This window comes from Elgaria multicarinata, chromosome 22, assembly GCF_023053635.1.
Source record: "Elgaria multicarinata webbii isolate HBS135686 ecotype San Diego chromosome 22, rElgMul1.1.pri, whole genome shotgun sequence".
Lineage (NCBI taxonomy): Eukaryota > Metazoa > Chordata > Lepidosauria > Squamata > Anguidae > Elgaria > Elgaria multicarinata.
The window spans coordinates 5,085,238-5,101,064 of NC_086192.1; the positions used below are offsets into that span (position 1 = coordinate 5,085,238).

A 15,827-nucleotide genomic window follows, 5' to 3' on the forward strand; every position below is an offset into this window, starting at 1 on the left:
TAAAAGTATACAAAAATTTAAAAAAACATAAAAACAGTATAAAACAACAGTATCCATTTAAAAACAACAATTCTGGGGTCCATTAAAAACAAACTTAACGTTGTTAAGTGCTGTTAAAATGCCTGGGAGAAGAGAAAAGTCTTGACCTGGCGCCAAAAAGATAACAACGTTGTTTTCCAGCCTCAGTCTCCCTATGGCTTAGGGGAAGAGGAGGAGGCTTCTGCACCAGGACCTTCTAGGCAGGAGGACATGTCTTATTGGATTTGGAGGGCACTCCGCCGATTCAGTCCTCTTTACCTCCATGCCGTAAGGACCAGTGGCTGCATAATTGGACAGGGGCCCTTTAAGAAGTAAATAGCAGACTTACTGACAGGTCCAGAACTTCAGAAGGCTTCTGCATGTTGCTGAGACAACAGTTCTTTGTGAGTGAATTTCTGCCAGCATAGATCTGGCCAGAGTTCTGAAAGGTCTGGCTCCTGGACAGATCTATGCTGGCTGAAGCTCACTCAGGAAGAGCTGTTGTCTCAATAACATGTAGAGGCCTTCTGAAGTCTGGCCTGGACTGTATAGTTGGACTTGACTCTGCCTTACTTTTCTTGTAAGTGCAACTGCTTCAGATAAGCTCCCCTGAGAACTGAGCTTGACAGGTCACCTCCACTGCGATCTTCCCGCAGGCTAGTAAAAAAAAGTTGCATGCTCATGACTTTGGCGGGCTTGATTACAAAACCGGTTTTAACTTGAGGCCGGGTGGCACTTTGAGCCAAATGCCTTCCTGTACCCCTCCAAACTCTGTGCCAAAACACCTTGCATGCTCAATATACCCAAATCCCCCCTCTCTAGATAGAAGCGGCTGGTGGGATTTATTTCTCTGATTGTAATATATTTTGGCATCGCTAAAGGATTCGGTATCAAGGATTCAGCAAGCAACTCCTTTGCTGAGAGAGCTGTACTGGCTGCCGGTTCACCTCCAGGCCAGGTTTAAACTAGTATACAAAACCATAAACTACTTGGGACCAGGATATCTGAGAGAGTGTCTTCTCCCTTACCAAGCTGCCTGGTCCCTGAGGCCATCCGAGGGCACGTTCCTGGTGGTTCCACATGGACCTATGGGCCAACTGGAGTCCACCCGGAGAAGAGCCTTCAGTGTGGTGGCCCCTTTCCTTTGGAATTCCCTGCCCCTGGAGGTCAGGTAGGCACCAACACTCTGTTTCTTCCGGTGCCCCCTGAAAACAGTCCTGTATCAGGAAACATTCCTTATTTGACAAGCCTCATTTTTTTTATTGGTACTCTGTTTTTAAAAAGAACCATTTTAATTTTTGATTTATTTATTAAAACATTTGTGTCCCGCCCTGTGTCGCTGGGATCACTGTTTTGATCTTTTTACCCTTTTAATGTTTTACCATTACGTTCGCCGCTCCAAAATCTGCCTTCAATGTGGAGCGGAATAGAAATTTTGTAAATAAATAAGCTGACTCTCACGTCTGGCCAGCCACTGCGTCCCAAATGTCAGGGTGTCATTGGTATACAGGCGCCATTGCTGTGGCAGACATCACCATAGCCGGGGTGACCTCTCAGACTGGTGTAGCCGGACGCTGCGTGCTGAGTTGGAATCTGCCCCAGGAACGTGGTATTCCTTCCGGAACTACCCTTGACCACCATTCGAAAGCTTCAACTGGCGCAAATCTGGGTATCTGTCTTTCTGGCAGATTATTTGTGCAGGGCAGGGAAGGAGGTAAGCAGTGGGGGTCTCTCTTCCTACCCGGATGGGATTCTTGCTGATTTCTCCACCTGTTTGAAGACTGCACGGAAAACAAAACCTCCGAGATGGGGATCCCTGGGCCAGCTGCCGTGCCAGGAGGCCAGGAGCATTTCTCTCACCGGAGCTGGCGAGTCCCACCTCTTGATGCCTGCTCAAAGGCCTTTCTCCAGGTTTTTCGCTGCCCCCCTGCCTTCGGAAGGCTCTGGAACATTCCCCCCTGGGCAAATTGTGGCTGCTGTTTTCTACCCTCCCCCCCCCGGGCACCAGCTGAATGGAGCCAAGGGTCTTTGGCCAACCACAGAGGAGCCCCGGACCCTCCCACCTTTCCTGCAGGAAGGGAAGCATTCTGACTTTAGCCGATGCTCAGCAAAGACGCTCAGAACCCCACCGCTGAGAAGCAGGTGCAAGACCCCCTCCGCCCCTCCCTATTGCAGGAGAGAGAGGAGGTACCTCCAAAGGCCACATAGCTTTCCCCCCAACTTTGGAGGTGGGGAAAGGGCAAGAATCCCAGCAGCGCTCCAGGAGTGCAGAAGCCTTGAAGCCCCCCAGGAAAACCCGCCTGGCCCGACTCTTGGGTACTTTCAACCCAAGGCCGAGACTGTTTTCTCATCCCCGGACTTTTTGGTGTCAGGTCTTTGTTTCGTTATTTATGCTGAAATTCTATTTGGTTGGTGTGTGTTTTTAACAAGATGGCCCTAGTGCTGCTACATGTGTGTGTGTGTTTTCTTTTTCAAAAAAAGAGAGTGCGGTTCATGCTTTTGGGTTGGACGCTGCTCTGATAGTCTTTGGATCTGAGCGGCTTAAAAGTACCGTGAAATAAATAAACGAATCCTGTCTTCTTTCTGGGCACTTGGTGGTAAAGTGGTTCAAAGCAGGCTGGCCTGTTCTTGAAACCCGGCAGCAATGCAGTGCTATCTTGTATAGTAGTATTAATATTCTCTCCCCCACCTCCTGGGTTCTGTACTGCCATCCTTTCTTGTATAGTACTATTAATATTCTGCGCCAGTTTTTTCCAGCTTGTTGGTAAATAAGTAAAAGCTTCAAGGGGCCTTTTAGCCCTGTCCTGTCACTTTCCCTATATCTTCCCTTCTCGTTGCTGTGGCTGCCGGCGGTGTAGAGTTCATTCCGGGACATCTTTCCTCTGGGCTGCAATTTTGCAGCTGCATCACCTCGGGATGACTTCTGAGCGCATGCACGCGCGTCATCCCGTGGCATTTTAAACGCTCAAAGGAAGAAAAGGCCCAAGCATGAAAGGCAGCTAAGGGTGTGTGTGTGGACACCACAGTGGTTTCTGACGTGAGAATGGTGCGGTGGAAGTGGGTAGATCAGGGTACACCGCCGGCAGGGCTGGAAATTTGCCGCGGCAGCACGCCACAAGTTAAATTTGCCCCTTTTAACCCTCCGTAGTGGCTTGCTGCAGAAATTTGGTGGCAAACGGCAGGCTTTTTCAGCCGCAGAAGTGCGGCCTGCAGGTGGAGGTGAAAAGTGACCTCTCGGCCGCGCACCATTGGACTAGTTAGTGTTCTTTTTTATTAAAAAAAAATCTTGTAATAGTAGAATGCAGGGGGTCGTCCAGCGCAAATTATTGGCAATTGAAACGGGACAGGCAAAAGAAAAGACTTTGTTGTATAGCCCATGATTCGTTTATGGAATTCACGGCCACAAATTGTGAGGATAATACTGGCCGAGATGGCTTTTCCATTGCTGTTAGCTGTGCTAGCATAAGCGTTTTATAGGGACTTTATCTCTGAATGCTAGTTATGGGGAGCAAATAATAGGTTATAAGCAGTAACAAAATAAAGCACGCAAAATGTGTGAGATCATGCAGACTTTGCCGCAGGTATGCAGAACTCAGCCTTTCAGGAGAAATGGTTTGCGTTGCCTGGCCACAGAGTTTTCTAAAAATATATTTTTGTTTGTTTATTACGGAATTCTGCACATCCCTTTCCTAAGTTGAAGGGAGAAAGTGCATCATTGCTCTTTAAAGGATGGGGGAAGGGGATGTAGCACGTCCCTCTCTTTGCAGCCGCAGGTTTGCTGGCGATAACGAAAAGTTGCCACCAAAGAATGATAAAGTCGATCTCTGGATAAATGCTAACACACTTCTCCTTCCCATAACTTTCGGGGACAGTTTTGGTTCCCGAGTAAATTGCCACCCCTGTGTTGGCTCTTTGAGATGTTGTTGTCGTTGTGTGAATTAGAAGACATGAGGTCAAGTCCTCCTGGTGGGCTTCCTGGCACCATCCAGCTGCCCGCTGTCGGAAACTGTATACTGGAGTTTGGAGCCTTTGGTGTGATCGAGAAAGACTCTTGTTATGTCTTTGAAGGACGTGAATTGGAAGTGGTTCTGTAAAACCACAGCTGACAGTCGAGTTAAAACCACTCTTCGTTAAAAATGAGAAAGATGTAGCATGTAGGATGGCCGAAGGCTACGGATGTCTGTTGCTGGGAAGTCCAGTTCTTTTTTTCTTTTTTTTTGGCTCGAATGAGTTCAGCCGTGCGTAAGGCTCATTTTGCGTCCACGAGCTGACCAGCTTGTCGATTTTCCAGGAATTTTGTGCATTTGGGTGGGTGGGGAGGAAGGTTCTGCGATGTCCCCAAATTTCTGAGCAAATTACGGCTGGATTTGCACGCATTACGCAAATTCAGCTGTGTTTTTTCAACCCAAAAAAAATGGCCATAATTTGCAAAAATCCAGTTGTAATTTGTAGGGCTGTGCTCCGCTTCTCCTCGGACCGGAGAAGCAGAAGCGGAGCAGGGTGCTTCGCCTCCCCTTAAGGCGGAGGCGAAGAGGATCGGGGGATCGGCGGAGCGTCGCGGAGCGGATCGAGGTGAAGGCGGATCCTTCGCCTCGATCTGGAGCTCCGCAAAACAGGTAAGGGGGGTTTACTTGGCCCTGCTGCTGCTGCCCGTGTGGCGACAGTGGCAGAACCAGGTAAGGGGGCAAGGGGGAGGGGGGGTCTTACCTGTGTCCGTCCACGGCCCCGCGGCTGCTTCAACTGAGCCCGAGGCTGTTTGAGTCCTCGGGTTCAGTTGAAGCAGCCGCGGGGCCGCTGACAGATGCAGGTAAGGGGGAGGGTGGTTACCTGGGCCTGCCGCCACCGTCTGTGCGGCGACGGCGGCAGAGCCAGGTAAGGGAGCAAGGGGGAGGGGGCTCTTACCTGCATCCGTCCGCAGCCCATCGCCAGCTTCGCTAGAGCCCGTGGCTCAACCCGGAAGTGTAGGCCGCAAGTGTGGCCTTCAGTTCCTGGTCGAGCCGTGGGCTCTAGTGAAGCTGGCGGTGGGCCGGGACAGAAGCAGGTAAGGGGGAGGCGGGGGGGCTTACCTGGCACCACCACCCCGCCACTGCGGAGCTCCAATTCGGAGCCAGAGCTCCGCAGCGGAGCGGACCCTAGGCGAATCAAGGCAGGGCGGAGCAGGCCCGTTCCGCAATTTGCAGAGCGGGGGCGGAGCAGGGGGTCCGTGCACAGCCCTAGTAATTTCCACAGACCTTCCCCCCTCCCCCCACCAAAAAAACACGCAAAATTCCTGTAAAATCCACAAACTGGTCCGACTCACTGCAAATTGAATCCGGCGTCGCAGCGGCAGCTGAAAACGAAGTTGCAAGGGGGCGAGCATGGAAAAACAACCCAGGGAGCTTCGGCTATTGGGCGGTATAAAAATGCAATAAATTAATAAATAATAAATAATAAATAAAACATGGCCATCTCCACCCCACAGATAAATTTCTCTGGCATCCCTGCCCAGGCTGTGGTAGCTCTTGCTAAGTTATTTCAGAGCCGGGAGCTGTTGGCTGCATCAGAGCCCCACAAGAAAGGCAAAGACGCTTGGCGAGAGGTGTCTGGTCTGTCTTGTTTGGAAGCGGATTTATTTGCTCATCCGCTTCTGATGGCTTCCAGTCCTCATGAACCAAGGAACTCCCTTGCAGAGTGGGTGGTTGGGTCGCCCCCTCGTACGGAGGCAGACGCGGGCCGGTCTGGGTTGTTACAAAGTGCCAGGCGGGGGGGGGCTTCTCTTGCACTCACTCTCCCCTCAGGGAGGAGTGCCGACCCTTCTGTCGCCAAAATGGCGCCATCCACACGGATGAAGGAGGTGTGGGCGGAACCCCACGTTTTTCAGGAGTAGGCAAAATATTTTAGGGGTAAAAACCGAGGCCCGAGACAGTGAGGACTGCATGTGTCAGCGGCCACAGAATGCAATCTGAGTGTGGCGGGGGAGAACGGAAAACTGGGTGGGAGGGGGAATGGAATGGAATGGAGTAGCACAGAGGAGGGCATGGCTGGCTTCAACACTGAAGAGGAGCACTCCCACGCTGCCACATTTTGTAGCAGGTTCCGCTCCCACAGATACACCGTTGGCTACACCCCCACAAACAGGAAAGGGGAACTGAGGGTCATGATCCCATGAGACTGTGAAGAGCCGTCCCCCTCCGCCCCAGATTCCGAATCCAATGTTTCTTGGCCGAGCGGCTTCTTCTGGCGCAAGTTTCTGTCTGCTTCCATCTTCCACCTTTTTAAAAATTTCGACAGCCGTGGTGTGAAGAGGAACCGCTCTGCGGCGGTTTCAACCTCTCAGATGTGTGAGCTGGTGTCGTTGCGTCTTCTCCTTCGTTTGGCTGATCTCCGGTTTAAAGGGTTTCCAGTTATTGGGGCTCGCAAAAACCTTCTGCCTGAAACCCCGGCGATCCGCTGCAGTTCAGTGGAGACAGAACTAAGCCGGGTGAGCCAGCGGTCTGCCTAGAGGCAAGGCAGCTTCCTATATCTAAAGGGTTTGTCTACAGTGGAATCTGCCGGCAGTGAATCCGCTCCGGGTTTCACTCAGACCTCTAAAGGAGCTCCTTTAGAGTTCTGACTGAAACCTGGAGCGGATTCACCGCCCCGCGGACATCGGGGCTGGCAGATTCCACTGCTTGTATAGCTCAGCGGTGGAGCCAGTGCTGGAAAATTCCTAGTATTGGCTCTACCAGTCAGAGCGGGCGGTGCTGCTTTGGATGGGCCCATGGCTTGACTCAAGAAAAGGCAGCTTTCTGTATTCCTAGGACTTGGTTCCAGCCTTTCCCACAACTGCTGCTCTTCAGATGTTTTGCACGACAACCCCCTGCCGCCCCTGAGCCTTGGCCATGCTGATGGGAGCTGTATTCCAAAGCACCAGGAGGGATTACTGCTTTTTACTCTGTGCGAGGCGACCTCCTGGGTTCAGTGGCCCCCAAATCCTGGAGACGATCGCTCCTTTTTTAGTGGTGTTCTGGTCTCTGTCTCTAAACTGAGAAGGAAAATCCATTCGGTCGAAAGCGGGGACGGCCCTGCCATGAAGCGGGAGGATGCAAGTGCAGCGAGCAGCGGAATACGGGAGGAGCGTCGCTTTCCCCCTCCAAAGGGTCTGCCGCTTCTTGGTCCTGCTGGCCGCGTGCAGGGCTGGCTGGCGGGTCCAAGGCGTGGCTGCTCGCTCACCCACACTCCTTCCGCTTGCTTGCCCAGCCAATCAGGCGGCCCCACCTGCCCGCCCGCTGGCTTAGCTTTCTTGGTGTGCATACGCGTGGGCGAATCACGGATGCACATCGCTTCCAGGCACTGTGTGGCTCCTGGCGGTGGGAACACTTTACGGGCAGCGTGCGGACGCGTACATGCGTGGGCAGATCGGGTGGGAGGGGTGGCCGCGGCAGATCCCTGCTTCAGGCGGAGGCAGCGCAAGCGTGGCCCTGATGTTTCCTGTCTCGTTCATGGGAGCATCTCCTCGACGGTTGGGAGACCTCTAGGGCTTTCTTTGCTGCCCCTCCCCAAATGACCCCTTCGCTCCGCGGTCAGGCCGGCAGTCTTCCGTGCCGTGCACCAGACAAGCCCTTCGTGTTGCATATGGAGGTTGCTAGCAGCAGCAGCATCGTGGGTCTCCTGGAACAAGTCAACTGCACACAACAGATGTGTTTGTTACCAGGGCAACAGGGATGTAGCAGCCGGTGCGCCGCACACGTCACGACTGCCTGTTAAAACCTGGGCTGGGATGCGGGGCTGGCTGGGTGTGGGGCGGTTTGGGAAAACCCTGGTTCTTAGAATCAGGATGAATCATTCCAACCAAGCACCGGGGCTGATATTGTATGTCTGTACACATACTTCTTCATTGCATTCCTACCTTCCAGTGCTCTTATCAGCAGCCTGAAATTAAACAATGGAGACACCAAGCCTTGGAGCGCTCCTTTAGAGTTCTGACTGAAACCTGGAGTGGATTCACTGCCCTACTGACCTTGGAGCCACCAGCCTCCACTGTATACACGCCCTTTAAATATACGTTGCTGTTTTAGGTGCAGTCAGACACTTGGTCGTTCCAGCTTAGCATTGCCTCCTCCAAAATGCAGCGTTTCGCCCGGTTTTTCCTAGCCCCGATAATCGGAAACCCTTTAACTGGAGAGGCCAGGGGTTAGATAAACTCTGGGAGTGGAGCAGCAATCGCGGATGTGGCTGCGTTTCCCCCCGTCTCTCCAGTCCCAATCTGCATTTGGAAAGCTCTAAATCTTAAGCAGAGAGATTTTCCGAAAACCTGACGCTGATGGTGACTTTTTATTTTTCTTCTTTTTTTGGATTTTAGGGTTGGCACCAGGGAAGTCCATAATAAATTGGAGAAGAACAGGTATGTAGCTTAAAAGAAAAAGGAAAAACCGTGGCAAAATCTTGGCCAGATTTGCACGTAGCCAGTAGACATTTGGGCTTCCTAGGCAAGCGGTTTCCCAGCTCTGGTTCCTTGGAAGCTCGATAATGGTAGGCAAGGTTCCTTGAAAGGTAAGAGCCTGAGTTCAGACCCCGCACCAAACTGTGGTTTGCGCAAACCATCGTTTAGAACCCAGGCTGCGATTTGAGATTCCACATGTACAGCAGGCAAGGTGGGCGACTTTGCTGCAGGTTCCTTTTTCTTTTTCCTTCCTCCCAGCTCTCTGGGCTGTTTTGGGGCAGCCGCCTCTGGAGCAGCTGTCATTGATTTCTCAATTCAGATGTCGCGAGAAACCGTATTAAGTGCAAACCGTGGTACGTAGAGCCGTTCCAGACCATGGCTTTATGCCTCTTTGCTGCGTGATTTGCAGCCCTTATTCCGTCACTTCAGACGTCTAGCCCATCCACGGCTGAGCTTATTTAGCGGGGGTTTGGTGTGCCGTCTGAGCCAGGTTCTCCCCCATCCCTGATGTTCGATTGTAACTTGCAACCTTGCCAGGAGCTTTGGACCTGTTCCAGGATGGGCATCTGGGCCGTGTAGGGAAAGAAGCTAGCCCCAATGGGGCCCGTTAGCATGGCAGAAAAATTTAGAGCGTATTCTAGAGCAAGCATGTGCAGGAGTTCGTTGGCTGACCGACAAACACACTCACCTGCGCTCAGTGGTTGAGTGTGGATTGTTGTTGAACCGTGGGTTGTTTGTTGAACCATGTGGGTTAGCGTGCTGTCTGAACCCAGGGCATTTTCTGCAGGGTGGCTTGTTAACCATACAGGGTGGGTTATTTTTGCCAGAAGCAAGCCACCTTGAGAACCCATGGTTTGTGGTTGTGTTGTTCAGGGTGGCTAACAACGAATAACCCGCTCTTCAGCAACAACGCACAGTCAACTGCTGAGTGTGGACTAGCGTGTTGTGTGAACATCTCCAATGTGGAAAAGGTGGCCTGAAGTTAGATTTTTTTTGGAAACAAACAAACCCTGTTCTAGATGGAATGGGTGCTGGCCAATTCCCCGTTCTTCCCTCTCTTTGCTGCATCTTTTCCAGCTTCGTAACGCCACAGTCCATACCCCAATGTGATTCATCCCAGCGTTTCCCTTCTCGCTTAGCCGTACAAGCAGCTGCGTTACTCCTATCTCTGTTAGGGTCCTCTCCCGCCCCGCTTTTCTTTTCCTCCGCTCTGCCCTCCCCACCGTGTTTTCCCAAGTTGCAAAGACGATAGCGGCACCATTAAAGCTTCCTCCGCCAGGCCGTTTTAGTGTCTTAGGTTTGAAGGGCCCCGACCGAGCAAGGAATCTCTTGGCTTGGGCTCGTCGGCCGCTAAACGTTTCCTCACCCTTCTCATGAAAGGCCGTGGCGGAAACTCTTGGGATGGTGGTGCCTGGACCTACTGCTTCTGCAGACCTTGGGCTGCAGCTATTGGACACAATGCCAGGGGTCTGCACTACCCCCTGCAAGGCAAAACGACCCGCGGCAGCCCCCCCCGTTGTAGCAGGCAGCCCCCCTTTGGGCTCACGTGAAACGCTGGGGTCGGTCCATGTCGCTTGGCCTGCCGAAGCTTGTAGTCCTGTCTCTTGCGCGAAGTCCCTGCGTTTGTTCTGACCGAGGGGGTGACCTTGGGCTTTCTTTCTGTAGACGTGCCCACTTGAAGGAATGCTTCGAGACCCTTAAGCGGAACATCCCCAACGTCGATGACAAGAAAACCTCAAACCTCAGCGTCCTAAGGAGTGCCTTGAGATATATCCAGGTAGGGCCTGAAACGTTGGTTTATGTATTTATCGACGGCGATCTTCCGCGTTGGCCGAGCCAGATATGTGCGCTGGTGTTGTGTCCCTTGGAGACTAGCATTTCGGCTTCTTTTCCTCTGGTTGGGGAACGGATAAAAGGGGAGATGAAAATTATGTGTGGTACAAAGGAACCGGATAGAATTCCCGCCCGCCTGGTGTCCCATAACGTTGAATTTAGGGGGTATCTAATGAAATCAGTGTGTGGGAGACTCGGGACACGCAAAAAGAAAGAAGGACTTCTCCACGTTGTGTATAATTCGATTTTTGGTACGGAATTAAAATGTGGTGATGGATCACCGGCTGGTGTGGCTTTAAGGTGGGAGATCGCTCTTTCGTTCAAGTCTTGCTTATGGGTTTCCCTTGGACAGCTGGTTGGCCTCTGTGTGAACTGGACGCTGGAAGAGATGGAGCCTTGGACTCTTCTGATGTTCTCATGGCAGGATTAGACAAAAGTATGGCTAACGGGGTCATGCCTGTTCCCCTCTAGTGTGGGGGAAGAGGTTTCAGGAGGTCCATCAGACTCCGAATCTGAAGAAGAAGCAGGGCTAGAAATTTACCAGCCAAGACAGGAAGTGGAGGAGGAAATTCTCCAAGATTCTTCAGGAGTCAAGGAGGAATCTTCCCAGGAGCTTATCGGGTAGAGAATGCCAGCAACTAAGCGCCCAGCCTCCCGTGGCCCCTGGGAACCCAGCCTTTGTCAGAGGGGGAGGGAACTTTGGAATTGACAGATCCCAGAGTCCACCGCAGGGTCAAGCAAGTGAGAGGCGGTCTGCCAGGCTAGCCACTTGCTGAAGTCTTCTCCAAAGAGACCCTCCCTGAGCTAAAGTGGCTCTTGGACTGTGTGGGAAACTCTCCCTTTAGTTGAAAGGGCAACTGCCTGGCTTAGCCCGCCTAATTAAGCTTAGAGGGGAGCTCCTCGCATTCTCACTGCCTTCGGGTGTGAAGAGGTGTTTCTTTTGGAACAAAGCTTTGTGGACTGCACGGCAGACCTCTTTATTGACTCGCATCTCGGCAGGAGGGCTTGGAATCGCAACACATTGTCGCTGAGTGAAACCTTTACGTTCAGGAACAGTGTACCTCTAAATGCCAGTTGTTGAGGAGTGGCTGTGACAGCTTAGGAGAATTGTTTCCTTCTTGGCTTTCCTGATTCACTTCATTGGGAGCCACAAAATGTTGGACTAGGTAGACCGTTGAGTCTGATTCAGCAGAGCTGCATTTCTGCTTTTAAATCATGACACTGGGTAGAAAGTTTACGATCCTGGGTGCATTCTAGCAAGGAGAAGCTTGTTCTGAGGTCACAGCAAATGTGCACGGGGTCAAGTTCTCAGTGTGGTGTAATGATTAGAGTGTTGGACTGGGGATTGGGAGATCCGGGTTCTAGTAGTCCCCACTCGGCCATGGAAACTCACTAGGCCAATCAGACTCTCAGCCCAGCCTACCTCACAGGGTTGTTGGTGTGAGGATAAAATGAGAAGAGGACGATAATGTGTGCTGCCGGGTTCCTTAAGGAGGAAAAAATGCAGGATATAAATAATAATAATAATAATAATAATAATAATAATAATAATAATAATAATATTTATTTATTTATATAGCACCATCAATGTACATGGTGCTGTACAGAGTAAAACAGTAAATAGCAAGACCCTGCCGCTTAGGCTTACATTCTAATTAAATCATGGTAAAACAATAAGGAGGGAAAGAGAATGCAAACAGGCACAGGGTAGGGTAAAACTAACAGTATAAAGCCAGAACAAAATCAAGTTTTAAAAGCTTTAGGAAAAAGAAAAGTTTTTAGCTGAGCTTTAAAAGCTGCGGTTGAACTTGTAGTTCTCAAATGTTCTGGAAGAGCGTTCCAGGCATAAGGGGCAGCAGAAGAAAATGGACGAAGCCGAGCAAGGGAAGTAGAGGCCCTTGGGCAGGCGAGAAACATGGCATCAGAGGAGCGAAGAGCATGAGCGGGGCAATAGTGTGAGATGAGAGAGGAGAGATAGGAAGGAGCTAGACCGTGAAAAGCTTTGAAGGTTAACAGGAGAAGTTTATATGTAATAAATAAAAAAATAAAACTTGCTCTGGGCTTAAATACTGCCTTACAAATCATTTTTTTAAAAGTGAAGCAGTCACATAAGTTGAACATTTATTTATTTTATTTATTTATTTTATTTATTTATTACATTTATATCCCACCTTTTTTCCTCCAAGGAACCCAAGGCTGTGTACATAATCCTCCTCCTTCTCTCCATTTTATCCTCACAACAACAACCCTGTGAGGTAGGCTGGACTGAGAGTCTGATTGGCCCAAAGTCACCCAGTGGGCTTCCATGCCTGAGCGGGGACTAGAACCCAGATCTCCCAATTCCCAGTCCAACATCTTAGCCACTACATCACACTGAAGCATGGTGCATGCTAACTGTACTTTAGACCCCGAATTATGGTTTGAGCTACCAAATGTGCAATGGCTGAACCATGGTTTAGATCATAGTTGCCACCATCTCTCTGCCTCCAAAGGCTGCTTCACCACAGAGGCAAGTACCAAAAGGATAGAAAAAAAGGGTGTTTTTTTAAAAAATAAAATAATAAAATAAACAACCGTTACTTTTCCATCCTCCCTGCTCTTGTCTCTATGGCGAAGCAGCCTCTGGAGGCAGAGAGATGACTATAACTTTGGTTTATCACATCAGACGTCACACTAAACTGTGGGTAGTGCAAACCACGGTTTGCAAGCCATCTTCAAACCATGGTTCCTGTTTCTTGGTTTGCGTTGAGTAGAATGCAAGCCATGGTTTATTTGATTCAGGAAAATAGTTTGCTTACCCATAAGTTTTGGTGTGAAGTCTGAATGCAGTCCGATTTTCTATATTTGTCAAGAGAGGCCTCCCCCCCACCCCCGGTAATGCACCATCACGTGCCGTGGGTGACTTTTTGGGGGGGACGTATTGAGTGCAATCAGGTTTGCTATGCACAGACCCATTGAAAGATTTCATTTTGTTAAAATCTGATTAGCTGATGTTCCTAGAGTTTATTTTTTGAGGGAGGGGAGGGGGATGGGTGGGTGTTTCAGGTATTTTCTGAGCTGCTTGAGGCAGCTTAGGAGTCCAGGCTGTAGTTTTGCTGATGATGCAAGATGAGGGTGAGTCAGAGCAAACAGAGATTGCAAATTCATGCCCGGAGAAACTGGAATTAAGCTGTGTCTTGGTACTGTGGCAGAAAGCACAGTTGGTGTCCAGGGACTGAAGTGCTCACAGACAGCCTCTCATTCCCGCAGCTCCGGTAGGTTGGGAGCTGTAGTCCCTAGCGGTCCACGCACCCTGCCCACGGAGAGCTGTCGGATGTGGCTGTGGGTCCCTCGTGGTGTGTGTGGTCCCTTTGGCCAGCTGCCCACCACGGACGTGGGGCGAGGGCCCTGCAGGCAGAAGCGCCTTCCTGTTTCCGAGGGGCACTTCCTGCCTGCTTCTGATTGGATGTGCCTTTCTTATCATTTATAATAAGGGCAGCTGCCTAGTTGGCCTAATGGTAGCGCCGGCCCTGGGTAGATCACCATCTTGCAAGAGATCCCCGGGTGATTTGCAGTGGATTGGCAGGGGGTTTCAGGCTCCCATTGGTTTAACAAGGGGGTCCAGCAAAGTGCCCCCGGCTCCAACCGGGGGTTCTCAGGTTCAAGTAAAAAAAAGAAGAAGAAAACATTTTCTGCAAGTAGGGAACTGTCCGCTGCTGATTTATACGAATGTCGTAGAATCGTAGAGTTGGAAGGGACCTACAAGGCCATGGAGTCCAACCCCCTGCTCAATGCAGGAATCCACCCTAAAGCATCCCTGACAGATGGCTGTCCAGCTGCCTCTTGAAGGCCTCTAGCGTGGGAGAGCCCACCACCTCCCTAGGTCACTGGTTCCACTGTCGTACTGCTCTAACAGCCAGGAAGTTTTTCCTGATGTCCAACCGGAATCTGGCTTCCTGCCACTTGTCGAACTCAGTTAAATTCTGAGTGACAATCTTTACGTAAGAGCCCCCATTACCAAGCAAGCCCCCCTCCCTTTTGGGGCTACTCCAGTCGGGTCTCTGAATGTCTGTCACTGCAGTGGGCCGTGGCGCCTGTGGAAGGGGCTATTGCCCACCTGGCCGGGGGCTTCCTGGTGGGCTGCTGTGGGAAATCAGCTGCTGCACTCGACAGGTCTTTCTGTTGCGGCCTGATCCATCTGCTCTCTTCTTATGATGTCCTATCAGGCAGGGGAAACACTGCTGAGCTAAAATGGGCCACTTGGTATACGGCAGTGTCTTATACCTGTCAATTTCCGCGGCTGTAGGTGGGAAACGTGGGCATCTCTTAATGCGAACGAGGAGTGGGGATCCCCCTTCCTCTCCATGTTGCATGAGTGCGCAGAGTTCAGAGCCGTGATATCACAAGCCGGGACATCTGTGGCATCGCGAGCCAACGTGCTCTGTGCATACTGATTTTTTATTTATTTTTATCTTAGCCTTTGGGAAACTGCCAGTCCCTTCCGGGACTTTTTGATCCCTTGCAAACCAGCAAATCTTCTTTGGGAGGTGCTGGCGAGGGCTCCTGTGTCGTCCCCCCCCCCCAGTGCTTTATGCAATCTCCAACCACCCTGATTTTTTTTTGGTGCATTTCTTTGCTGCCTGCATCCGATCGGTGCCCCCCAGCTAACGAGTAGCGTCTTATTATTATTATTTTCTGACAACTGAGCTCTCTGCAAAGAGATGAGCAGCGGCAAAAATCGGAGCGGTGTCCTCAGATGCCTAGGAGACGCAAACCACGTGTCCAGCGAGCCAAAATATAATCCTTGCTGCGGTAAAAGCCGTTTTCTGTCCGTGCCCCTCCCTGTTCATTTCCACCATCCAGTCCCTGCTCAGTTCAACGTTCCAGAGGGATGCTATGAAATTTCTGGTGACCTGCTGCATTGTATTCTAGGTTGAGGACCTCAGTGTTTCCAGGAAGGGTGGGTGAGAGACTCATTTCAGGTTTTTAAAAGGAGGACGACGCACACGCACACGCACAAGGTGATTCCACAGGAGCATAGGATGAGCTGTTGAGTGCAGAGTCCAGCTTTTTGATAGGCTGAGCTTTCCTTGAACAGAAAATGAAGAACTTTATCCTTATGGCTCTGAAGATATTGTTACAGATGTCAGCTGAGCTTCCCTTTGTTAGGCTGAGGACTCACAGGAGATGGCCTCCTGGTAGCTGGGAATCTCTCTCCCTGGCCTTTGGCATGTGATATACATCAGAGTTTTGGAGAAGGAGAAACTTTTCCAGTTTGGGTGGGTACTGCAGCCCTGTTCTCATAGTGCATCCAGGGTGAGTGAATGTGTCTAGAGAAAGGGGAGATATGGGATTGATGGGACTGTTTAGCTTGGAAAAAAGGTCACCAAGCGGAGATGTGATAGAGGTGTACAAAATGATGCCTGGCTTGGAGAATGTGGACAGGGAGACATTTTTCTCCCTCTCTCATAATACTAGAACGAGGGGTCATCTCATGTAGCTGATTGGTGGGAGATCCGGGACAGATTAAAGGAAGGACTCCTTCTCACAGGACAGGGTTAAACAATGGAGTTTGCTACCACAAGACGTGGTGATG

General features: G+C 50.8%; 1 protein-coding gene across 2 annotated transcripts in view; it reads left to right on the forward strand.

Annotated features, from left to right (window-relative positions):
- The window catches only part of MNT (MAX network transcriptional repressor), a 94,232-nt gene that overhangs the window by 33,567 nt on the left and 44,838 nt on the right, over nt 1–15,827 (forward strand). The window contains exons 3-4 of one of the 2 annotated variants that reach the window (XM_063146841.1): nt 8,339–8,380; nt 10,085–10,196. In XM_063146841.1, coding sequence (XP_063002911.1) covers nt 8,339–8,380; nt 10,085–10,196 — 154 coding nt within the window. The remainder of the gene's footprint in view (nt 1–8,338; nt 8,381–10,084; nt 10,197–15,827) is intronic. The other variant, XM_063146842.1, reaches the window with a different exon arrangement.